This window comes from Ranitomeya imitator, chromosome 9 (genome assembly GCF_032444005.1).
Source record: "Ranitomeya imitator isolate aRanImi1 chromosome 9, aRanImi1.pri, whole genome shotgun sequence".
NCBI classification, from domain to species: Eukaryota; Metazoa; Chordata; class Amphibia; order Anura; family Dendrobatidae; genus Ranitomeya; species Ranitomeya imitator.
The window spans coordinates 41,796,664-41,823,892 of record NC_091290.1 but is presented as its reverse complement, the minus strand read 5'-3'; the positions used below and the strand labels follow the sequence as shown (position 1 = coordinate 41,823,892).

The following is a 27,229-nucleotide window of genomic DNA, read 5'->3' as shown; positions in this document are numbered from 1 at the left end:
AAAGACAGTTCTTGCAAAAAGAACGAGCACTTCTCCAGCTTAGCATATAAATGGTTCTCCCTGAGTCTTACAAGAACCGAGTGAAGATGGTGTAAGTGTGACTGACTGTCCTCTGAGTATATCAAGATGTCATCCAGGTAAATGACAACATAACGCCCAATCAGGTCAGAAAACACAACATTAATAAAACTCTGGAAAACAGCAGGAGCGTTGGTGAGACCGAAGGGCATGACCAAATTTTCAAACAAGCCCTCGGTCGTCAGAAATGCTGTTTTCCATTCATCCCCCTCTCGGATCCTTATCAGATTATAAGCCCCTCGTAAGTCAAGCTTGGAAAACCACTTGGCCCCAGTGAGTTGATTACATAAATCAGGAATCAGAGGAAGAGGATACGTGTTTTTAACAGTAATCTTATTTAGTTCTCGAAAGTCGAGGCACGGTCGCAAACCACCATCTTTTTTCTTGACAAAGAAAAACCCCGCAGCAACGGGTGAGACAGAGGGCCGAATATGCCCCTTGCGGAGACTCTCTGTGATGTACTCTTTCATAGATTGGCGCTCAGGCCCAGACAAATTGTACAGACGAGCCTTGGGTAATTTGGCTCCCGGGATCAAATCAATTGCACAATCACCGGGTCGATGTGGTGGAAGCGCCTCAGCCTCACTTTCGGAAAACACGTCTTCGAAGTCCTTCAGGTACTCCGGAATACCCTCCAGACCGACAGACGACACAGATACAGACTTAATAGGGTTAACAAGAGGTCCCAGGTTACAACACGGACCATTACCCTTACATCTCCATTGAGTGATTTCCCCTGACACCCAATCAATGACAGGATTGTGGCGTTGCAGCCAAGGCATACCCAGTACCAGTCCTGCAGGTAGATTATTCATTACAAAGCAACTTAATTTTTCCACATGAGTGGAACCCACCTTCAGAGAAAAAACATCAGTCCCGAAACAAATTCCATCCCGGGTAAGAGGGGATGAATCAACAGCCACAACTTTAACAGGGTTTTTCAGCCTGACTGTCCCTATCTTATGACGAGTCACAACTTGGGCATCAATCAAATTAATAGAAGAGCCACAGTCAAAAAAGGCGGTGGTCACCACGGGACCGCCAGCAAGTTCCAATTCCACTTGAAGCAATATTTTGGCAAGTGAAAAAACATGTACCTGGGAGTCTGGACAACCTCCTCGATTGTTGCCCAGACTCAGTCGTTTCTCAGACGGTTTCACAGAAGAAGGGCAGAGTGGACAGTTGCTTTTCCAATGTCCAGAGGCTCCACAGTAAAAGCACAATTGATTGTCTCTCCGGCGCCTCCTTTCTTTCTCCATAACCGAAACTGACCCAATCTCCATGGGTTCAGATACAGGAGCAGCGTCACGCAATTTGGAAAACAAGGAAGTCTCTTGCTGCATCACTCCTCGAGCACGGAGTCTCCGGTCCATTCGAACTGCCTGTGTCATGGCATCCTCCAGGGTATTAGGAGGAGGATGAAGTGCCAGAGCGTCCTTCAGATGGTCTGACAGACCCATGCGGAACAACCCCCTCAGGGCTGCATCATTCCAAGAAATTTCAGCTGCCCAGCGCCTAAACTCTGAGCAGAACCATTCAGCAGAGTGCTTCCCTTGTGTCAAACTCATCACCATTTCCTCCGCCAGATGTACTCTATCTGGTTCATCATAAATGAGCCCTAGGGACTCAAAAAACAGGTTCACAGACATGCGTTCAGGAGCAGAGGGAGAGAGGGAGAAGGCCCATGCTTGAGGGGACCCCCTTAATAAAGACATAACTACCCCCACCCTCTGTCTTTCATTTCCCGAGGCCCGGGGACGCAACTCAAAAAACAACCTGCATCCCTCCCTAAAGACCCTGAATAACTTTTTATCCCCAGAAAAAGAATCGGGTAACTTTACAGGTGGTTCGGGGTCCACCAGGGATACATCAGTGGTGCCCCCCTCCCGGGACCGCAAGGAAGCAGACATCTGTAAAGCACCTGCCACATCTCTCTGCACCTGCTGGTGCGAGTGGACCAGGGCTTGCTGTTCCACAGACAGCTTCTGCAACAACTGGGAGAGCTCATTAATCTGCCCCGTGAGAACCTGTACAGGATCCATGGCATACCAAGAACCCCCCACCAGGGAAAAAGACTGTAAGGTCAGCTATAATGTCATGGTGCCTGGATATCTATGCTGCAAGGGAAGCTGCACACAGCAGTTGAGCAAAATGCCAAGTTACTAACCTGAACCCATAGGACCTTTGACATGAAACAGAGTGTACAGGTAACGAACAGGACCTAGACCATGTGACAGAGTGGGAGGAGGAAAAGGGGGTGGAGCCAGATGCCAGGGAAACAGAGAAGGGACAAGCACTAAAGAATTATCAAACAAGCAGAAGTCATAGCCAGGAGATAACGAGGTACCAAAACAGAGAGACAGAGGATTGTCAGAAGCAAAGCCAGAGTTCAGTAGCCAGGAACACAAACAGGGTAAAGCACAGAAAGCAAGACAACGCTATGCAAACCAGGCACACAATCCAGGAGTCACGCATACAGACAGAAACAGAATCTATAGCTGACAGAGAAACCAGGCTAGGAGCGAGTATAAATACCCCTCCCAATATAGAAAAGAGGCTAGCAAAAATTAACCCTGACAGGACATTAACCATGTCCTGACCATGACACATCTTTGATGATCCCAGCCCATACCAGTACCCCACCTCCACCTTGCTGGCATCTGAGTCGGAGTGGAGCTCTCTGCCCTTTACTGGTCCAGCCTCTGGCCCATCCATCTGGCCCATCAAGAGTCACTCTCATTTCATCAGTCCATAAAACCTTTGAAAAGTCAGTCTTAAGATATTTCTTGTCCCAGTCTTGACGTTTTATCTTATGTTTTTTGTTCAAAGGTGGCCGTTTTTCAGCCTTCCTTACCTTGGCCATGTCCCTGAGTATCGCACACCTTGTGCTTTTTGTTACTCCAGTAAAGTTGCAGCTCTGAAATTTGGCAAAACTGGTGGCAAATGGCATCTTGGCAGCTTCACGCTTGATTTTCCTCAATTCATGGGCAGTTATTTTGCGCCTTTTTTGCCCAACATGCTACTTGCGACCCTGTTGGCTATTTGCCATAAAACGCTTGATTGTTTGGTGATCACGCTTCAAAAGTTTGGCAATTTCAAGACTGCTGCATCCCTCTGCAAGACATCTCACAATTTTGGAATTTTCAGAGCCCGTCAAATCTCTCTTCTGACCCATTTTGCCAAAGGAAAGGAAGTTGCCTAATAGTTAAGTACACCTTATATAGGGTTTTGATGTCATTAGACAACACCCCTCCTCATTAGAGAGATGCATATCACCTGATTTACTTAATTGGTAGTTGGCTCTCAAGCCTGAACAGCTTGGAGTAGAACAACATGTATAAAAAGCATCATGTGATCAAAATACAACTTGCCTAATAATTCTGCACACAGTGTATTTGTATCTCTAATTCCACCTCTCTGCTCTCTCCACCTAGTTGCGATGGCCAGAGACCGCTGCACCATGTAGGACAGGGGGGTCAAGAGAACCTCATTCTGGAGGAAGGGTTGGTTCCCGGAGATTATGTAATTCCCACATCTATTATACAATTTTGGCATATCCTGTATATATTGTATGCCACAAATGTCTAAAATGGGAATGCCACTTTGAGCATGACGGTGACGTCACCGCTGTGCTCTGCTTTACGGCCGACGCTGACAGTCAGTGCAGGGAAGCTGACGCCGGGGGACGTGACAGACATCGGAATGTGAGTATGTACTGGTTTTTTTTTTAACTTTTACAATGGTAACCAGGGTAAATATCGGGTTACTAAGCGCGGCCCTGCGCTTAGTAACCCGATATTTACCCTGGTTACCAGTGAACACATCGCTGGATCGGCGTCACACACACCGATTCAGCAATGACAGCGGGTGATCAGCGACCAAAAAAAGGTCCTGATCATTCCCAGCGACCAACGATCTCCCAGCAGGGGCCTGATCGTTGGTCGCTGTCACGCATAACAATTTTGTTAACGATATCGTTGCTACGACACAAAAAGCAACGATATCGTTAACGAAATCGTTATGTGTGAAGGTACCTTAAGACTTTGGGGCATCTTGATGAAATTTTTTAGTAATTTCTTTGTGCAACATAAACTCTCTCTCCTTTTTGTACAGGAAACTTAGTAAGTATCCTCACATGGCCACAACTAAAGGAGATGAGGATTTAGTGAAGATGATCCTTGATCAATGGAAAGACTCAAAAATTGGGCTTGACGAAGCTAAGGAGGAAAGATACGACGTCTACCTATCATTCCCCAAAGCAGACAATCCTAACAATGTTGAAGTGGGTACGTAAGAATTGAATAGTGACAAAGCCACATCAATAATCTAATGCCTTGGAGATTTCTTCCTATAGTCTACTGATTGATGATAGTATATTCCAAAGATAATTAATTGAGCAAAATCTAAATTTGCAATAAAAATTATATAGAAGTTATTCATTGTCTTCACAACTTAATTCAGGTTATCAAATGATTGGTGTCGGTGGGGTTCTAAAAGATTAGAAAGGAGGTGTACTTTTCTAGAAACAGTGCCATTATTGCTAGTAGTAGGCCTTGTCTGGCAATGCAGCTCTGATAGGTCAAAGTTGTATTTCATATATTATTTGCAGTACAGTTATAATTGCAATCAAAATTATTCAACCCCCAGTGCAAGTTAGGTTTGTTACCAGAATTTACTAACTTTTGGCTATTTGCAATAAACCAATGAAACAAAAACAATGTGAATATGTAACCGCCCTTTAAGCCACCTCCATAGTCAGGGTATCTCGGAAATTCTCACCCCAATATGGCTCAGTGCTTCCACCCGAATTTTGCTGGGCGCTCTAGAAGAATGCAGAAGGGTCTTCCTCTTCTGCCAGGGGTCGATTCAGGAGAACCACGATCCTTACACACTCACAAGAAATGAGGTTTAAACACGTAATAGGTTTAGTTATAGAGGATAAGTGGTGACGATTACAGGGGGAATAACGAGGAACAACAAACAGATAATATAACCCAATCTACTATACAGGCACAAGATATGCTTTGTAATAAACCTGAATGTTAGGGATGGCGCTTCTCCTTTAAATTACAGCAGGCACGCTCTTAACTAATCACTCTTAACCTACAAATGGCTGTAGCCATGCACGTATTACAGGCCCATGTTGGGGCCCCAGTTGCTGCAGATGTTGGCGTGCTTTCAGGAACCGTTGGTGCACTTAATGAAAACAAAATCCTCTCCACGGCTAGTCCTATCATAAACTCCTCATACGTGGAACCACAAGAACCAATAGAGCCCCTTTATAGATAGCTATAGTATACTTCTCAACAGTGGAACCATGAATCCTAGCCGTAGCTACTCTTTGTTGGAGCAAGTCTGTAGTCACCCAGGATTCCAGCCTGGAGCTTCAAGGTCTACAGGCTTGGTGACACAAGGAATGGAAGGCAGGATTTTTCTATATAGGAAGCCAGGTGGGGATGGGCAAATCCTGGCAATCTAGTGCTTAGCTGTGGTGCAGCTCTAGGGCTCACAGTCCTCTCACACAGGTGTGAAGAACTGTCAACATGTACCCTGTGCTCCTGTCCTGGGTCATCACTGTCTCTCTCCAACAATGGCCGAGGTTCCAGACTGCCTGTTTGTTCCCCCTGAGATAAGCTGCAACCAGAAGTGTCTGGCAGCGGCTTATAGAGGACACAGGAGAGCTTGGTGGAGCGAGTGCTCCTGTACATGGGAGAGTTGGGCAAGATAGCTGCCTACCGATGAATTGGCTAAACCATCAAAGGTTTGTCCGACTGCCATCTTTATGGACAATGGGCTCCAGTTTACTAATATTCTTGGGTTATCAAGAAAGTGGGTACAAACAAACAAAAGGATACAAAACATATAGCAAAGGCATTAAATGTTCCTAAAAGTACAGTTGAAAGCGTAGTTGTAAAATCAAAGTTATAGTAAAGGTGGCTACACTACCTGGATGTGGCAGAAAGAGGAATCTGTTACCATCTGCCACCCGATTACTGAGAAAGGTCCAAACCCCTGAAGTAACAGCAAAAGACCTAGAGTAATATTTGGTGGCAGCATCGCTGAGGTTTCAGATTACATGGTAAGAGGTTTACTAATCCCTTGCTCGATTTCCAAGAAGCACACCTCTGCTGACCCAAAAAGAAAAGTCGGCTTCAATCTACTCAAAACCAGATAAATTAGCCACAAAAGTTTGGGGATTCTATTCTGGAGAAAATAAAAATTAAACATTTTTGGGGTCTATGGATCAGTGGTATGTCTCAAGACGGAACAATGAAATAAACTTTGAGAATACCCTGGGTATTCGTCAGGAACACAGTCTGAAACTGGTGTCTGGCCAGCAGGTTATAACAGCTAGAGGAGCTTTATTAAAGGGAATCGATCAGGTAATTTTCAAGTATTCCTGAAATACTTATTGTTTCCAACCCTCTCTGCCACTGACATCACCATGTGTACCGATGGCAAAGCGCGCCATATTGTGCGGCGCATGCGCTGTGTGATCTTCTCATGGAAACACCCACACTTTGTCACTGTGCATGCACTGCCCCTGGAACCATAATGTAAGTGTTCGGGTGTACCACGTTAAATTTGCTGACAGATTCTCTTTAAGTATAAGGCTATGTGCACACGATGCGGATTTAGTGCAGGTCCGCAGCAGATTTTTCCGCGCAGAAATGCTGCAAATCCGCACTGTGATTTACAGTACAATGTAAATCAAAGGGAAAAAAAAGCTGTGCAGATGGTCCGGAAAATTCCGCGCGGAAACGCTGCGGATTTAAAAGAAGTGCATGTCACTTCTTTTGTGCGGATCTGCAGCATTTCTGCACCCTTCCATTATAGAAATCCGCAGTGGTAAAAACCGCAGAAAATCTGCACAAAATCCACGTCAATTCCACATAAAAACCGCACAAAATCCGCGGACAATCTGCACCTGCGGTTTCTGCCAGGAGATGCGGATTTTATGCAGAAAATTCTGCACCCCATTCCGCAACGTGTGCACATAGCCTTAAGATGCTTGTCATAAATGAGTTGAAGAATCCTGAGTCTGGAGGCAAAGGCCCACCAGTAACAGTGATTTTTGGTGTCCACTGTTCAGCTACATGCAAAAATAACCTGACTCTAGTACAAAAATTTATGTTTGCTTCTATGTAATATTTATTTGTCTAGCTTGTTTAATAAATGATTATGTTATACATTTTATGGAAATTATGAATCAAGTGTAGTAGCACTACTCATTAGTAATCCTTCACAGGGGCGGCCTACCAGAGGATTCTCCCGTTCCCCTATCGGCCAGTCCGAGCCCCGGACTGGATTAGTCAGCAACTTGTTCTATTAATTGTGTTGAGCTATTTATATTGTTTTTGTGCAATTGATTTAGAACAAACAGCAGGCAGTTTGTATTTTTTGCTAATAAAGATAATTTGCGCTGGGGGTTGAATAAGTTTGGTTTTAACTATATTTTTCAATTATCAACATTTTTTTTAATGAATTCTTATGTCTTTTTTTTTCCCACACATCAGTTTTAGCAAATGGTAACAAGCCATTCCAGTCAGAACTCTCTGAAAAATATGTAACTGAAGATCAAGCAGATCCGAATGTGGTGAAGCCATATGCTGCGTATGGTCCCAGTGGTAATGTACAGGTATGCCGAGTATTAGTACGTGACTTCAATTTCACGTAGGGACTGGACATGGGACCACCCAACGCTTCACACACTCACTGGTGCACACAACGATAAACAAGGAGCTAAGCGCACCCCACCGGCAGTCACACATCCACACCACACTTCTTACTGCCACTAATCACTGTTTTGTTAGGCAAGCAAGGTGCCTGACCTTGGTACACAAGCTCACCCAGCTTTCCCAAGCACCAGACAGGTATATTGATTGCACTCCGGCTTACACACGGTAACATAAGCAGGCTATACTTTCCCTCTTCGAGGTTGTGGGTACGTTTAGAGCAGCAAGGAACAAACCTATTACATTTTAAATTGAATATATGAAAAAAGTGTACAGCGCTTATAAAATAAAAAAAAGATTTAATAAGAAAGACGCACACACGAAAACAGTTAAAAAATAAAATGTATACATAAAAACATCTTACAGATTGGATTTGTGAAATCTTCTAGCAGAGGAGACACTGCAAAAATTTGGACATGTCTACGATACTCATTGTTTCTCCTAGGTCCGACAATGAAGTAAATTGAGCCATTTTAATGGGTCTCATCCTCACCCTTCACCCCTTCTTTTGGTCAGGTGAGAGGAGGATAGCTAATGGTATGCAACGATAAATGGGAGCAGGACCTAATTTTAATATATGCCATATTTCCCCTCCCGAGGACCTCCTAGTAGAGAAATACCGTAGATCGGCCATATTTCCGAGCATACTTCCACCATCCTAGACACATCAAACATGAGTATGATCCATCCATAATTTAAGTGGATATTACGTTTGTTTTCCCAAGGCTGAAAATTCTGGTGCTTGAAACCAGAGAAGTGATTATGTCCCTTTAATATAGATATATCAGTGGATTTTATTGACCAAGGTTGTTATAGATATGGCATTTCCGTTGATTCAATGTGATGTCCCTGGTATGGACTGGAGACGTCCAGTCTACTTATGCTACTTTCACACATCAGGTTTTCGCTGTCAGGCTCAATCCGCCTTAATTTAAAAAAAAGAACGGATCTGACGACTGTTGCCGCCGGATACGTTTTTTTTTTCCCCATAGACTTGTATTAGTGCCGGATTGCGCCGGGTGACACTGCGTTTCGTCCATTTTTCGCCGGATCAGGCAAATCTGTAGTTTCCGGAAAAAACGTCCATAGCAATGTTTTTTGTCACCGGCGAAAAAGCCGGAAGCGTCGAATCTGGTGCTTCCTGCTGTTTGCTAGAATGGAAGCCTATGGGAGCCGGAAGGTGCTGGATCCGGAAAATGACGGATTCCGGTGCCGGATTCCTTTTTTTTTTTTTTAAACTGAGCATGCTCCACATTTATTTTTATCCAATAATCTAGATATGTTAGCCGGATCCATCGAAAAAAATGGATCCGTCACATCAGTTTTTCACAATCTGCGCCAGATCCGGTTTTTCCAACATTCGCCGGACTTGTGCCTGATGCGTGAAAGTAGCCTTAGAGGCAATTATCTCTGCTTTTATTAGCACCTCGCTGAGAGCCAGGGAACACAACGAGAGCATTTGTTATTCCTGTAGATTCCCGGAGACGAGACCTCAGCGCCAAGATCCCCATCTGCGCATGTGCCGCCTCTGGTGGAGGCAGAAATAAAGGGGTTAATAGTACTGTGAGTAACAATCGGCTTAACATGTTTGATCCTTTTCTTGCCTTACAGGGAAAGCTGGTATACGCCAACCAAGGTAAACTGAGCGACTTTGAAGCTCTTAGTAAAATCGTGAATCTGACTGGGACCATTGCCATTGTGCGCTACGGAGGAGCTGGCAGGTCAACTAAGGTGCCATGTTTCTCTTTATCAGTAAATTCTCCATATAGAAACAATTTGTAGAGAGATGTGAGTCAATGTTTTGTTTGCACCCATGAATGATTTTCTAATGACCCCCAGGGCTGCTGAGAATCTCAATTTGCTCAGTTTCTGGTGGGATTTGCTCTATACGTTGACTGTAGGCAAAGGCTGCATATGCTGATGGGTTTTGCAACAGTCCAGGTCTATAGCCCATGGTGATTTACACATATTTTGGTGACGGCCTGCTGCATTCTGCTGATAGATCACCTGGATAAGCATTTCCATTAATATATAGCAGTTATTTATACAATTTTCTAAGGCACGAAAAAGTAATTTCAGAGGTGGTACTTCATTTTAGATATTAGCTCCCAAAAAATGAATCCTAGAGATGGCAGATAAACATGAAAGCTCTTTGGTTGTGCTTTAAAAGGAACCTCTCAGCAGGTTTTTGCTATGTAATCTGAGAGCAGCATAATATAGGGCAAGAGACTCTGATTCCAGTGATGTGTCACTTACTGGATTCCTTGGTGTAGTTTCGATAGAATCCCTGTTTTCTCTGCTGCAGATCGCAGAGCTCGAATGCTGAGCTGTGTATAACCCCGCCCACACCTCTGATTGGCAGCTTTCTGTGTACATTGTCAGTAAACTGCCTATCACATGTGGGGGGTGTGGTTACACAGATTAGCTGGACTGCTGTATATGTGAGACCTAGTCCAGCAGCGATAATCTCCAGCTGATAAAACAGTGTGGTTCTATTAAAACTTCAACACCCAGCCTAATAAGACACATCCTTGGAATCAGGTTTTCTCGCCCTACATTTTGCTGCTCTCAGATTAAAGTGTAAAAACCATATGACAGATTTACTTTAGTAACTGCCGATATGAATCTACAACTCTATGTTCACTCCAATTTAGTGAAAATCAATTATTTTTTTTTTATAAGATATTTTTGACTTTTAGAAAAGTATGGCAAAAGTAAGGCCACTTTTTTTGAACAACATTTGCAATATGATTTTTTAACGGAAATGCAAACTTTAAGCTAGAATAAATGATCAATTATGTACCTGCTTTATGAGCTTGAAAATGTTAGCATTTACTGAAAAAACCTGTAGCCGCTGGCCTGACTATCAATTAGGATCGCCCGCCCCCAGGAAGTTGTTTTCTCCTGAAGAAGGAAAAGGAGGACAAACCTTTGGGGCTCGCTCACACTAGAGTGTAAATCGGACAAGTGCAATACTACAAAAAAAGGAATAGCACTTGGACCAATATTATTCAAGGAGATCAGTGCAGATCTGCATTTTTTTTTTCTTTTTTCTGAGCTGTATTCAGCGCGGTGCGATTTCACTCCAAAATCTGAGTGAACCTCCGAACATTTAGAAATCTTCCGAAAAACTACTCCATGATACTTCATAAATCTAACCAGTAAGACATGTTTTAAAGGTCACATTCTAACGATTTCCTTATTACTTAGGCAATAAATGCTGAAAAATTTGGCGTAATTGGCCTCATTGTGTATACAGACCCCAAAGATATTAATGATGGGGCTTCTGCCGAGTCTCAGACATATCCTCATTCCTGGTACATGCCCCCCAGTGGGGTGGAGCGAGGATCCTTTGTTGAAACCTTTGGAGATCTGCGTACTCCATATTATCCAGCTAAAAGTAAGTCTAAGACCCCATTCACTCAGCCGTTTTTCACCTACCTGATTTGTCAGTGTCTTTTCATGTATTAGAACTTATACCGGTTCTAGTCTATGGGGCTGTTCACATGTTTGACTGAGGGCTGAGTCTCCTGAAAAACAAAAACATAGATATGTCAGGTTTTGATCCGAGTCACAGATCTTAGCTCTTCCTTTGGTTCTGTGTAAAGAATGTCCAGAACCCTAATGCCGTAGAAGCGCAAGCACAGCACGAAACGGCCATCGTCCTTGTTTTCCCCTGCTCACCAGAGCTTCGGCTCCGTCGTTCCCGGCCATGAATTTTATCTGGATGTGTTGCCAATAAAAGTTTTTGTATTTCAAGAAGACCGGTGAGTGCCCTCATTTTCTTTCTTATAATTTTGGATTACACAGCTGTTTTTTTCTTCTGTTTTGAGGAGCACCGGAGGTCGGAAATATTATGGCTGCTTTCACCGCTGCCGAGCACCTATTATGAGGGCAGTCTGGTCATAACCTCCGTACTAGAGACTGTGCCGCCCGACTTGTATTATTTTGTCAAATATTTATTACTTTCTATCATTGACTATGACATTTTTTTCCCCCAGATTTTACCTACAGAATAGATGAGAATGATATTAAAGGACGCCCGCCGATCCCAACCCAACCGATTGGATTTGGAGATGCAGAGAAACTTATATGGTAAGAGGTGGCAACTAAACAAAAAAATGGAAGTTTGCTTGAAACGAGAATTCTCTTTCAGAGACACTTTAACCCCTTCATGACATCCGCCATACATATACCGAGCAAGACGGAAGTGGGTGTATGGAGCAGGGTCACACGGTGAGTCTGCCCCATACCTGGCAGATCATGGCTGTGTATTACAGCCCGGACGTGCCTCTAGTAATCGCGGGCGGGCGGTCCTGCAAATGTATTCACTCTTCTCTGCTCGGGACTAATCAGGCAACTGGTAAAGCACATTTGGCAATGACATCTAAATCCATTTATTGGTGGAAGAACATAGTCTTGGTCCTAATGCAAGATCTGTAATATGGCCCCATATCGGCCATGTGCCATGTATTATGAAGATGCGCTGACCTCCATTAGGTAGGATTGTTACCTCTGCACCCCCGGTTTCGCTGCACCTCTGTAGTAGAAGACCTAATGTCCACATAGAATTTTCTATAGATTTATGTGATCTCATATACAGTATATGCATCATTTATTATATGTAATGTGTGTGTCACCCCTGTTCGCAGTCAGCTGACTGGTGCCGCCGCCGACCCTTCATGGCAAGGCGGGTTGTCCTGTACCTACAACGTTGGGCCAGGTTTTCGCACAGATGGAGAATATAATGGAGGGTAAGATCTTATTTTACCTAATGCTAAGTGATAAGTTATAATGATAAGATGAGGCTACTACAATAGGTGGTTGACAATGTTCTGTTGGGAACATAAGGAAGGTTATGGGTTCAGGAACGCTACTTTTTACTATTCAATAACTAGAGCGATTGTTGAAAATGTAAAAAAATACAAGAATTCAAATAATGCGTGATACAGTACAATCCTCTATATTCTCTTATATGTTGTGCCTATTATGGGGGCAGCACCCCAACTCCATACAGTTCCCGTTGACAGACTGCAGTTTACTGTAGGTTTCTACACTGGTGGTCACTGCATGAAATGGGTCTGGGTATGCAACGTCCCTGGACCTTGAGTTCTGGAAGGTGAAAATACTGTACTCCCCATAGCTTATGATTTTAGCATGTGTCCTTACGGGGCATTAAACAAATAGATGTCTAAACTAAACATCCCTTTAAAGGGAATCCATTAGTAAAATTTCACCTCCCCAAACTGTTTATATGTGCATGTAGCTCTTTCAAAGACAAGTCCACATGGCCAGTCTGTTCCTCCTTTACTGAGAAATCAGGGTTTGATATGCAAATTAGGCTATAGATCTGAAGCCTCTGTCACTCCAGCTCTATTCTGCACCCAGTGGGGAGTGACAGAGCTGAAGTGGCTACATTTACAAATCGCACTTCAGCCTCATTTGCATATCAATTTAAATGCTGATTTCTCAGTAACGGGAAAGGGATTGGCCATGTAAAGGTATTGCCGGACGTGTCTTTGAAAGACCTACATGCCCATATAAATAGTTTGGGGGGTGAGAACCTGCTGACAAACTCCCTTTAAGAAATGTAATTTATATTTGAGAACATCACAGCATGTTAGTGCCAGTGTAAGGCTATGCGCACACGTTCAGGATTTTTCGCGTTTTTTTCTCGTTTTTTTCGGCCGTTTTCTGCGATAAAAATGCATCAAAAATGCATACATATGCATCCTATTATTTAGAATGCATTCTGCAATTTTTGTGCACATGATGCGTTTTTTTTCCGTGAAAAAAACGCACCGCGGTAAAAAATAAAGCAGCATGTTCATTAATTTTGCGGATTTTTTGTGTTTTTCCCACTATTTAATGCATTGGGCAAGCTCCAGAAAAAAACGAGCAAAAACCATGAAAAAAACGCATGCGGATTTCTGGCAGAAATGTCCGTTTTTTTGTCAGGAAATTTCTGCAAGAAATCCTGAACGTGTGCACATACCCTAAGAGTTCTTATTATGGATCCACTCGCTAAAGAAGACCATTGACAACCTCCAATTAGTGCTGCACCACAAATTCTGGATTAGGTTTTCTTTTTCCTCTGTTCCCCATTGTACCAAAGTTATCCCCCCCCCAATAATAACAATGCTAATTGAGCAAATACCACAGAACTTCTCTCTGGGTGCTGCTGTGTATTTGTTTATTTATTTTAATGTTATGCTTGTTTACTGGTCATCGCCTAGGTTATAGACCACCTCTGCATTCTATCAGCGATGGTCGATCTTCCTGCCATTCTTTATACGACCATGCCTCCATTGCGTTATCTTTGCTTGCAGCATCGGAGCATGCACAGCTTGGGCTAGTTGCACAACAATGTCGCCAGTCTGAGCGGTTAATCCATCAGGAGTATACAGCCCCCAGCAAGTAGGAAGGATAATGAGACCCTTCTGGGTTTCATGGTCCATGCCTTTACATGGTCAGTCGGGTCCTCAATCAGGGTTTGAATTGATATGCAAATGAGGCTGTCGATCTGAAGCCTCCGTCACTCCAGCTCTATTATATATATATATTTATTATTTATAATTATTTATCTATTGGTTCTAATTTATAGTTTTATTTTTTAATTAAACTTTGTTGTTAAAAGCTTAATTTAGAGTATTTATTTTTTAGGCGGCAGATTGGGTAGCCAAGTTTTTTTTTTTTTTTTTTAAATCGCGCTGTCTGAGCTTCTTTTTTTATATGGTATGATTGTGCACATGATGTCATCCATTACCTGGACAGTAAATACTAGTATGTAGATTTAATCATGGTGGTAACATTTGAATCCCCCTTTTTTTCCCCTATCAGTGATGTCCACGTCAATGTATATAATTATGCAGAAATTAGGTCATCGGCGAACGTGATGGGCATCATTAGAGGAAGCGTGGAGCCTGGTAAGAGAACTGGCACCGTTATTTTAATTTATATATTTATATTTAAAGGGCTATTGCAGATTGATGTGGGACCGACTGCTGGAACTCATGTACAGACTAATGGAAAAAGCAGCACCTCCTGAGACTATGATGAGATTGAGCAGCCCCTTTAAAAGGTTCCACTGACATCTGTCACCCATGAAATGACAAAAAGTTGGAACATCTGTCCCTACAACTCTATATTGTGTTGTTCCTATGTAATTACTCCAGAAATATGAGAAGATGGCCTCATTCACACTGCAATTTTGCAGAGTATCCTCATTTTTATTGGAATCCCCCCTCCCCCCCCCCCCCAAAAAAAAAAAAAAAAGGGATTCATGCTGAACCCCTACATGCACAAATAAATATAGTTTAGGGGGGTGAAGTTTTGCTGATACATTTCTTTTAACTCAGACTACTTTTTCTGCCCATCTGAAAAGACAAATATTGTTAGGAAAAATCTACAGAGTCCATTCGTGTTATTGCAGCCTATGGCTCACCATATTTTGGGGATTTAGATGGATCCCTCCCCAATAAAATGCAGTGTAACCAGGGCCAGAAATGACAAAACAGTGCACCTTTCCCATTGCCAATATTGAAATTCCCAATGCTATCTGATACTATAAGCATGGATGGGATATAGGGAAAATGTTTTAGGACACGTCCCAATTACCTGGGCAACAGTACTAATTAGTTGACAAATTATACATTCATTTCCAATGGGAACATCAGAGAAAATAGCCAAACAAAATGTGCTCTAGTATTTTTTATTCTATGGAGAGTGAATGCATTTACTGAAACAGATGAGAGCTGATCATTTGAGCTGATGTCTATTAAAGGGGATGTGCCAGCAGTGCTCAAACGACAAACAGAAAAAAAAAAATGAATGGACATGTTCGAATCCAACATGCCCAATCCTTCTTTCCACCTGTGATCAGACTGGCCCCATTGAGGAGAGATAATCAGTATATGGTTAGCTTCAGATGTAGAGCATTAAGGTTTCATTGCTTATTACTGGTCCGGTCCTCACTCTGAAATCGATTTTAACATTATTATTTGTATTATCTTCTACTTATTACCTGTGGAGTATTTAGAGTGATTTTCTTTACTGTCCTTTTATGTTCTTATTTATTTTAGATTTATTCCACAAATCACAAACTGTTCCAATGTAGCCGACGTCCTGAAATCTTGTTTGTGCTTCCAGATAGGTATATATTATACGGCAATCACAGAGACAGCTGGGTCCATGGGGCAATAGACCCCAGCAGCGGTACGGCCGTCATGCTGGAAGTTACAAAGATCCTGGGAACCAAGGTCAAACAAGGTATTCATTTACCGAGTTCTCAAACTCCAATGTATTCCTTGCGTACGCGCTTATCAATGACTCGGATTTGCTAAGCTGAAGCAGGTCTTGTATAATTCTCAGGAGGGCCAGTAATCAAAGAAATAAATCAATAATAATTCTAAGGGCCCCATAAAAATTACATTAAAGGGATTGTCCACCTGTATAATTGAGTGTAGTTTGGATTAAAACTTAATTTTTGCTATTGGGTTTCATTCAATATTTTGCACTGTTTGGCTTTTTTAGGCTGTTCTTTTCCCTGCACATTCATCCTTAATGTGGTCTGTGGTCATAAATCAGCTCAGAAAAAGACAGATAAAACAGTTACAAATAGTGATGAGTGAAGGTGCTCGGATAAGGTGTTATCTCAGCATGCTCGGGTGCAAACCGAGTGTCTTCGGTGTGCTTGAAAAATATGTTCGAGTCCCCGCAGCTGCATGTCTCGTGGCTGTTCGACAGCTGCAACGCATAGAGATTTCCTGTTTGTTAGGTAATCCCTGCATGTGTTGTGGCTGTCGAACAGCTGTGAGATGCAGCCGTGGGGAATCCAACATATTTTTCGAGCACGCCGAAGACACTCAGCACCCGAGCATGCTCCGATAACACCTTATCCCAGCACGTTCACTCATCAGTAGTTACAAAATCTCCTATCAGACCATTAGAATGAGCTCACTGATGGATTCACCATTAAACGGAAAAGTGAAAGGAGACTGAAGAGCTGTTGTTGCTGACCGCTATATCAGGGGTATGGGCACCTTGAAGGGATTGTCCAGGATTAGAAAAACATGGCTGCGTCTTCAAAAAATAGCTCCACGTCTGTCAGTCGGCTGTGTTTGGTATTACAGCTCGACCCCATTCATTTTGATGGAGCTGAGCTGCAATACCGGACACAAGGTGTCGACGGGGTGGCGCTGTTTTTGACCAATGGCAGCAATGTTTTTGAAGTACACATTTTTCAGCATTGTCGCCTGGCCGTCTTAGACTAAGGACAGCAGCTTAGAGATACAAAACACACACCGAATAACGAAAAGAAAAAGTGGAAAATCCAGCAACCGCAAAATTCATTAAAATATCACATTTATTTGTAGATTAAAACATGAAGAAGTAAAGTTTAAAAAACATGTGAGCGCAACGGTCGACGCGCTTCGCGCTACACTAGCTCTTAATCATGACCGCCGACTATTGCGCTAGCATGTTTTAACATGTGGTTGCTGGATTTTCCATGGTTCACTTGCTCAAGAAATCAGCCTGAAACCTTCATGAACCGCACCCCCCATCCAGGCATTTCTCAACCCGGTGAGCTGCTGATTGCCTCATTGTGTTTTTCTTCACTCCTAATTATACTTTATTGTTAATAGGAAAATGGCGTCCACGTCGAACTATCATTTTTGGAAGCTGGGGAGCAGAAGAATTTGGTTTAATTGGATCTACAGAATTTGCAGAGGTAAATGTTATCACTTTTCTAGTACTGATGTCTAATACTAGCAGTCATTGAGACGACATTATGGAAAACAGAAGAGTTCACAATGTATAATATCAAGTTGCCGAAACTCTATCTGAAATGCCGTTCTGGGGGGACAGCAGGTAAAGCAAAAGATCTTCCCCCAAAGCCAGTTTCGCACATCAGATCTCGATGTCACAACCTGTCGAGAGTCTCCTGACCTGAACGCAACAACCTCCTAACCATGTATCAGGCTGTTGAGTTTGGGTCAGGAGAGCAGCACCTGGTCCAGACATCGCTGTCCATACTCTGACTGTGAAAGTTGGGTTTATGAAGGTGGCCACAATCACTTACTGGGCTGTGTGTTGCTATTTCAATAAAATCAGTGTTTTATCAGCAGGAGATTATCACTACAGGACTAGGTGTCTTGTGCCTCCTAGTCCAAACACGCCCCCAGCACTGATTGGCAGCTTTGTGCCTATGTATACACTGAAAGCAGCCAGTCAGTGGTGTGGGCGGGGTTATACAGGGCTCCGCATTCTGAGGTCTGCAGCAAACAGTGATTGTATCAAAAATGACAGCAAGCATCCCAGCAAGTGTCACATCAATGCAATCAGGGTCTCAACCCCTACATCATGCTGCTTCTTGATTACATAGCAAAACCTGGTGACAGATTCCCATGCTGGAAGTCATACCTGGGTCCTGCCTCTGAGCAGATCTCTTCCATGGAGGATGAGGTCTTATGCTTGTTTGTTTCTCTGACTCCACTAACAGTGAATAGACAGCATCATGCACATATTTTCCGCCTGGATGTTTCATGGCCTAAAGTTGGGAACCACCATTTTTCATGTAAGTGTGGATCCTAAAACCGAGTCATGTCCATATGGCAAAAATAGGCAACTTGGGAATTCCAACATAGTTTTCTTTTTGCAGGGGAATGGAACATAGATAATTATGATAAAGAGTCAATTAAATCCATGGGCATTTGTCTGCAACCAGATATCAAGGCTCTGGTTCTCCAAAAATCTTGTAGATCCACAGATGAATGGAAATGTTTTGCTCAATGTGAGGTCATCCATATTGTGCGATGAGGGGCAAACAAGTCCCTTTTTCCTTGGCCAACGTAATTTGATAATAGGTTTGAGTGGAGAACCACCTCTTTGCTCTGATGGAAGGGAAGCCTGGCCAGGTACAATAGGGGTCATTTATCATAAGACCGGGGTAAATGAACTTTAATTCTGAAACTATTTTTTAGTTTTTTTTGGCTAACCGATCATTTCCCATCCATCTCTGTCTAGGATTACTATAGTAAACTGAGGGACAGAACTGCAGTATATATCAATGTGGACATTTCTGTGTTTGGTAAGGACCCGATTAAGTCTTGGTTATAAATTGTTGATAAATTATTATGGTTTAGTTTTGAGCAAATGTAAATATGAAATAATTTATAGACATTTAAAAAAAACAACTTTTTTTGTGTTGCATTCAAAGTATTGATCAAAGGCTGCCAAGTGATATGGCACCAAAAGTCGTCCTTTATTTTCCCTGTGTATATGAGGGGGTCTGCTGCTAACAGTATGGTATAGGGCCATTCACATTTCTGTGAGTTTTCCCAGATTGAGATGTCCAGAAAATCACAGAGACTTATCCAATTTTGAACCAAGGGTTGGATCAAAATCCGCAATGCAGCCAATTGGCCAGTGAAAAAAAAAAAAAAAAAAAGAACTGCACTCAGATGCCATCTGAGCGCAGTCTGATTTTCACAAACTGTCAGAATGGAGAAGGTGGAGGATTTTTTTTATCATTAGTTTTTCTGCATGTAATGGTTGACACTCAGATCACACTCTGATCAGAATAATCAGGCCGTTTTTCTCGTACGTGGAAAAATCGGACGTGTGAATGAGCTCTAATGGAAACTGTGGATATTGGACGATTGTATGAGTGCACGATAATTGTAGCCGGAAGATATTAGTAAACGGGAGACTATTGACGATCGTTTCATGTTTTGAGCAGCTTAATTGCTTGTGTAAATGGGCCATAACGGACTGCAGGAAGGGATTTACAATGTAGAAATGACAAGAACGGCCTATTTTTAAATTGTAAGGATATTGGGCTTTCTTAAGAAACTTTAGCATAACAGAATAATCATTACACAGATCTCAGATAAGTATACTGATAACATTCTTACATTTCTGTCTCCAACCAGCAAATGCAACACTGAGAGCGCAAGGGACCCCAGCTGTCCAGAATGTTATATTCACTGCTACAAAACAGGTACGGGAAGCGGCACAGGCGGAATGGCCAATGGGCTGATATTATTGTCTCCATTGTCTGTTTTTTTAACAATTTATTTGCATATTATGGTGGAAAATAAGTATTTGGTCAGAAACAAAATTTCATCTCAATACTTTGTAATATATCCTTTGTTGGCAATGACAGAGGTCAAACGTTTTCTGTAAGTCTTCACAAGGTTGCCACACACTGTTGTTGGTATGTTGGCCCATTTCTCCATGCAGATCTCCTCTAGAGCAGTGATGTTTTTGGCTTTTCGCTTGGCAACACGGACTTTCAACTCCCTCCAAAGGTTTTCTATAGGGTTGAGATCTGGAGACTGGCTAGGCCACTCCAGGACCTTGAAATGCTTCTTACGAAGCCACTCCTTCGTTGCCCTGGCGGTGTGCTTTGGATCATTGTCATGTTGAAAGACCCAGCCACGTTTCATCTTCAATGCCCTTGCTGATGGAAGGATGTTTGCACTCAAAATCTCACGATACATGGCCCCATTCATTCTTTCATGTACCCGGATCAGTCGTCCTGGCCCCTTTGCAGAGAAACAGCCCCAAAGCATGATGTTTCCACCACCATGCTTTACAGTAGGTATGGTGTTTGATGAATGCAACTCAGTATTCTTTTTCCTCCAAACACGACAAGTTGTGTTTCTACCAAACAGTTCCAGTTTGGTTTCAGCAGACCATAGGACATTCTCCCAAAACTCCTCTGGATCATCCAAATGCTCTCTAGCAAACTTCAAACGGGCCCGGACATGTACTGGCTTAAGCAGTGGGACACGTCTGGCACTGCAGGATCTGAGTCCATGGTGGCGTAGTGTGTTACTTATGGTAGGCCTTGTTACATTGGTCCCAGCTCTCTGCAGTTCATTCACTAGGTCCCCCCGCGTGGTTCTGGGATTTTTGCTCACCGTTCTTGTGATCATTCTGACCCCACGGGGTGGGATTTCGCGTGGAGCCCCAGATCGATGGAGATTATCAGTGGTCTTGTATGTCTTCCATTTTCTAATTATTGCTCCCACTGTTGATTTCTTCACTCCAAGCTGGTTGGCTATTGCAGATTCAGTCTTCCCAGCCTGGTGCAGGGCTACAATTTTGTTTCTGGTGTCCTTTGACAGCTCTTTGGTCTTCACCATAGTGGAGTTTGGAGTCAGACTGTTTGAGGGTGTGCACAGGTGTCTTTTTATACTGATAACAAGTTTAAACAGGTGCCATTACTACAGGTAATGAGTGGAGGAAAGAGGAGACTCTTAAAGAAGAAGTTACAGGTCTGTGAGAGCCAGAAATCTTGATTGTTTGTTTCTGACCAAATACTTATTTTCCACCATAATATGCAAATAAATTGTTAAAAAAACAGACAATGTGATTTTCTGGATTTTTTTTTCTCAGTTTGTCTCCCATAGTTGAGGTCTACCTATGATGTAAATTACAGACGTCTCTCATCTTTTAAAGTGGTGGAACTTGCACTATTGCTGACTGGCTAAATACTTTTTTTGCCCCACTGTAGATGTTGCAGAAGAAGTAACTAGCTTAGTTTTAAAGATGACTTGTGGGCTCCAGACATCCGTTTTTAATAAATGCTGTATTTCCAACCAAGTTCCAATGCTGGATCACCTTTCCCTTTAATTCTGCATTGTGCTGTTATTCTACCATTCCTTCAAGAATGTTATGAATAGATTGACACATACGTGTTGTCATTCCCCTTGTCAAGGCGCTGATACTGTTGATACAGTCCTGTCAACACTGATCAGACCGTTTCAGGACAAGACAAACTGCCAAGAAGAAAAACACCCAGTTGTCGATTTATTTCTACATTTTTAGGAGAAATAGCAGAAGGCAAAATAAACATTATAGACTTCTAAGAAAAGATGCTTTAAAATTAATATAGTATGGGATTACAAATCTTGCCAAAAGCTGATAGGTCAAGAGGAACGTCGTCTCTATATAGGAATTCCAGGAGTAAAACACTGATTGCCTGTGATTGATTGCTGGACTTTACTGATGAGCGAACGTGCTCGGATAAGGTGTTATAATGGCATGCTCGTGTGCTAACCAAGTGTCCCACTTGGATAGCACCAGAGCATGCTCAGATATGATCTTACCCGAGCACGTGTAAGAGGAAGCAGATAGATCCCTGAAGAGCTCTTGCAAAAGGTCACATTAGTGGACAAAGACTGCCATCTGCAGGCCAGGCCAGGTGAAATGAGATGGAACCAATTTGCTCTGGAAGATTTGCAGGGGGAACTACTACTGGTTCTGGACCTGATCAGGTGACTGGCAGCCCAGAGTTCCTGAACATAAAATGCCTGGGCGCCAAACAGCAGGCAGATTTGGCACCAGAGACGAGAGCGGAGCAGACGCGCTCCAGGGATGTCCCAAAAGCGGGCGTGACAGGCCCCAGCGGGAAGTCTACGCCACCAAGGTGTTGGTCACCGCCTGGCAAGGCCCGGATTCTGTTTAGGACTCCGAGTTCCACCAGCGCTACCAGGATCCACCCCACACATCAGTCAAGCCTCAGAGACCAGTCATCGCCTTTCAAGAGCCTAGGCCTAATCCTTTCTGTACCAAGCCCGAGACCTCCGTCGACTGTCAAGCCGAGAAGGTCCGCAATGAGACTGTGACATGAGAGTCATGCCTGAGATTGCAGAGGCAAGTGAGTAGGGTTGTCACAACCTGCTATAACTCACGGTAAAGGGGTTGGCCGGTACTAGGGTAACAGGTTGGGAGGGGGCCAGTTGGTGTGTGGGAGGCTTAAGGTTCTTTAATAGACTACATCAGACAGAGACTTGTGGCCTAGCGGGAAACCCCGGAAACCCCAACTAAGGCCAGAGTGTCACCCTGTGACAGTCTTCAGTAAAGATGGTCTGCTTCAAACTGTCCCCGGAATGGGACCGGGGTACTCTTGAAGATAGAGCCACCCGTGTCTCTGACCTTCCTATGCTCCTGTTAATGTCCTAAGCTGTCCCCTCCCCAGGAGGCCTGGGGCAGATATGTTAGTGTATAAACACGCAAGACAAACAGCGATAACTAAAAGAAACTTATATACAAAAACACCCACCAAAGGTATGGAGGAATATAGGGAAGGATAGGAAGGTACAAATCAAATGGGAAAAGGATAATGGAAAAAGCATACACCCAAAAACAGCAGACAGCAACCTCCTGCAGCAACTGCGAACTCCAACTTCAGCACACCAACTCCAGGAAGTTAACTTTCACAGGCAAGGATGAGAAGGTCTGGCCAGGTTTTATAGAGAGAAAAAATGAACAGGTCAGGAGCCGCTGTGAGATGGAGCTGCATGTCTCTAACCAGCATTCAAAGAGTCGGTAACCTCTTCAGCGCAAAAGTAAATTAAGTCCATTTATTAGGAGGAACAAAACACACAGCCTAAATGTAAGACCTGTGATTCACAGAACAGAAAGATCGCCTAACCCCAGATCTCCCAGGAGGACGCGACACCGAGCTGCAGAGAGAACTTACGTGGTGACTCTCCCGAATGGGTGCACCACCTTCGTTAAGGGAACATTAACACTATATAGTGACAGACTTTATTTGACATCCCAAGCTTATTCTTATTTGTTTCGTTGTTGACTTGCTTTGTTATTATCACTAATTGTTCACAGTTACTTTAAATTACCGTAAAATTACTATTGCAATCAAATAGTAATATATCGATCACTGACTGCTCCTGCCTTGCATTACACACGTTCGCTCATCACTATTGGACTTCCAGGAATCAAGACGAGAGATGAGTGAATGAATTCACAGGCCGCTAGTCCAGTGGCCAGGTCAGTTTTTTGTGGCCACTGGATGGGAGCCCTGTAAAACTTACTCCTAATTGCCGGCATCCGAGACTCCCTTTTTGATTAGCCGGCCTGGCATAACGACACTCCAGGCCAGCTAATCAAAAGAGGAGGTGTGAATATAGTCTGGTAGGAGGCAACTCGCAGGACTCTCAGCAGTCACAAAATACTGACTTGGGCATCTTTACTAGGGTCCTGTGAATAGATTCACTCCTCTTTATTCGGGACCCTTGCTGATCAGCAAAATAAAAGGGGCTTCACTGTATGTCAGATTGCACTGCTGATCCTTCATAGTTTGCACATATACATCATTCCTTATACCAGCAGCTATGCCTGATATGGCATCTAAGCCCTATTCAAGATGGATTGTTGCATCCACTTCCTGCCAATTAGCAAACCAACCTAGGAATTGGACACCAGTGATTAAGCATTGACGGCTCTTTCCAAAGACAGACCTTCGATTTTTACTCCCTGAAATTTATCTAATAGGGATTCTCTGAAATCACATCTAGACTGTTTAGGACTTGACTCTAAAAGAACCATACGACCGGTAACATAAGATTATAAAATTAGACGGTCATATATGTGCAGTCCAAATCCTTGACCAGAAGAAATGGTAACTGCGGCTGGTCCATTTTTAGATCTGTGTATTAACCATTGCCTCCTATAATCCTCATAGGTGGCAACACCAGTCAGTGCTTCCCTGAGTGTCTATGACAACTGGATCCGTCACTTTAATCGAACCAGCTCACTGCATGGGAAACTAATACCTCGGTAAGTCACACTTCTATAGTTTCAGTCTCACTTCGTTTTTTTCTATCAGGTTTTCCGTGGCTATTTGATGCAATTCCTATACAATAAGGCTGGTTTCACATTTGCGTTTTTTTTTTTTTTTGCGTTTTTGTGGTAAAAAACGCATGCGTTTTTTTCCTATATTTAACATTAAAAACGAATTCGTTTTTTGCATGCGCTTTGACGCGTTTTTGCAACGCATGCGTTTTTCTCTGCATGCGTTGTGTTGCAGAAATGCAACATGTAGTAATTTTTACGGCTTTTTTTTGCCGCCAAAAAAAAAACGCATGCGTATTTTCGCGGCAAAAAAACGTATTGATGTCTATGTAAACGCATGCGTTTTTAAGCACATGCGTTTGCATGCATTTTTATAGAAAAACAAAAGAAAACACACAAACCCTAACACAAACCCTAACGGTTAGGGATAGGATCCCTAGGGTTAGGGTTAGTGTTTGGGTTAGGGTTAGATTTTGTGTTTTAGGGTTAGGCTTAGAGTTTGTGTTTTAGGGTTAGGGTTAGGATCCCTAAGGTTACTAGGGATCATAACCCTAGGTATTTCTGTTTATAGTGGGTTTTCTAGTTGATTTTGATGATTGGCAGCTGCCACACACTTCTCATCATGTGTTTCAAGAACGCAAACGCAGGAAAAAACGCTTGTAAACGCGTCAAAACACCGCGTTTGCGTTAAAACATGCAAAAACGCATGCGCCTAAAAAACGCAGCGTTTAACCGCCTTTAAACGCGTTTTTGCACCAAATGCGTTTAAATGCGTTTGCGTTTAAAACGCTGCAGATCAAAACGCAAGTGTGAAACCAGCCTAAAAGGATGCACCACTCCATAAAATATAATATATACATACACACACACACACACACACACACACACGTTTTCTTAATGTATAAATGCAGTACAAACAATAATAAAATAGAATGTACACACATTGCTATGAGCAAGATTCACCAGGGGTGTCACCACCAGAGGAAGCAGTGGCGAAACACGTGTTGGTGTGGGTAAGCAGCATTCTGAAATCAGGTGCCTTTCTTATTTATCTCCCGTAGGGTTACTTTTAAGCTCGCCAAGTTACTTATCTGGTGAGGTCTCCCATGTTGGGTGCTTTTATACAAGTGTATAGTATTTCACACTCTGTGTACAGACCACAATGCACGGACCGGCCACGTTTCTCCTGAAGCAATCTAACAGTCCATATATGCCTATGATGCTGATAGTTTGGATCAGGAGACCCTTGGCACTGTATAAATGTACCAATAAAAATGCTAGCCACCCGGGTGTAGAACGGGTACAATAGCTAGTACGGTATATCTTACCTGGACCACAGTACAGTGCTTCCTCAGGGGGGCAACACCCCTGGTGAATCTCTCATATCAGCGTGTGCACATTCCTTTTTACCCGTTTTGTGTCTATTTTATCATCATCTGTATTGCATTTCTACCTTAGTAAAGCAAACTATTTTTTTTTTTTTATAATATACGGAGTGATGGACGCTCTCATTATAAAGGAATCATTTGTAATTTTCTGAGCGTTATAATCAATAATTAGGAACTAGGCTGTAATGTAGGTTTGTGGCTATTTCATGATCAAAAGACTGTAGCTTGCTGTAATATTCTATCCAGTAAAAAAATAAAACTAGCTTCTCGGCTATAGTAGAATACACTATACTGAATTTCAATAAAAAATATTGGACACCCTGAAGGACTTAATGGAATCCATCAGGATTGTCAAAATCCGTTTAATAATTGATTTATCATGACTGCACTACATAGAAATATCGGTGCGATAATAATATTCCACTGCTATATGTTTCAATTTTTCATAAAATACCTCCATTTTTCCCACACAGGTTGGGCACACTTGGTGCCGGCAGTGACTATGCTCCATTCCTTCATTATTTGGGCATCACAAGCATGGACCTCGCATACACCTATGACACGGTAACTGAGATTAACCAATGAAAAAGATCTATCAAGCTGGTTAAATAAACAAAAGTTATGGCAAAAAAAAATGCAAATTTGCTTCTCCTGCCCACTACAGTGTTAAAAGGGTTGCCGGTTCTTAAGCTACAAGTCTGCAGTCACTCTTTGCGCACTGTCAGGATTCTCTGGTATCGAGAGCGGCAAGTTTGTGATTTGTATACATACAGTCACATGCCGACTAGTCGTACGCGACCTCCCTCAATGCAAGTGTATTGAGCGCGACCAGACAAGTCTAGTCGGAATGTGGCTGGAAGTATGCGTATCGAATACTTACGATTACATGACCGCCCGCTCCCGGCGAAGCCTCACAGTGCAAAGTGCGATGTGAGGACTTTCAAGTCTGCAGTCAGTCAGCAGCTTAAGACCGGACAACCCCTTTAAATCACAGACATTATACTGACTGCAGACTGTGCTACCCATGTGCTGTCTGCGATTTTTCAATCTTCTTATGTGATGTAGCTATATCTCTTTTCGTCACTCAACAGAGCAAGACGTCCGCCCGTATCTATCCTGCGTATCACACTGCGTTTGACACATTTGACTATACAGATAAACATATTGATCCAGGTAACCTATCGTCTCCATGCCACAGAGCGCGATCGCTACGATATAAGAACTCGTTCACATGGGCATGCTGATAAATTGATTCCAAACCAATGTGACTACAACTCATGTCTGCTAGACGTTACATATTTTTCTACACTGGAATTAGAATAAAAGTCCCATAGTTCTATTCTGTTAGATCAGTCTCACCAGATTTCAGAAGATAAGCCGCATACATTATCAAATCTTTATTGACTTGATGGGGCTGGTGAA

The 27,229-nt window shown here is 42.8% G+C and overlaps 1 protein-coding gene across 1 annotated transcript in view; it reads left to right on the top strand.

Annotated features, from left to right (window-relative positions):
* NAALADL1 (N-acetylated alpha-linked acidic dipeptidase like 1) overlaps positions 1-27,229 on the top strand; it is a 70,261-nt gene that overhangs the window by 22,251 nt on the left and 20,781 nt on the right. The window contains exons 2-15 of the mRNA XM_069739095.1: positions 4,192-4,364; positions 7,596-7,717; positions 9,426-9,545; positions 11,025-11,214; positions 11,816-11,909; positions 12,467-12,568; positions 14,655-14,740; positions 15,963-16,082; positions 17,459-17,544; positions 18,840-18,903; positions 19,748-19,815; positions 24,310-24,404; positions 26,281-26,371; positions 26,899-26,980. Of these exons, the coding sequence (XP_069595196.1) occupies positions 4,192-4,364; positions 7,596-7,717; positions 9,426-9,545; positions 11,025-11,214; positions 11,816-11,909; positions 12,467-12,568; positions 14,655-14,740; positions 15,963-16,082; positions 17,459-17,544; positions 18,840-18,903; positions 19,748-19,815; positions 24,310-24,404; positions 26,281-26,371; positions 26,899-26,980 (1,493 nt within the window). The remainder of the gene's footprint in view (positions 1-4,191; positions 4,365-7,595; positions 7,718-9,425; positions 9,546-11,024; positions 11,215-11,815; positions 11,910-12,466; positions 12,569-14,654; positions 14,741-15,962; positions 16,083-17,458; positions 17,545-18,839; positions 18,904-19,747; positions 19,816-24,309; positions 24,405-26,280; positions 26,372-26,898; positions 26,981-27,229) is intronic.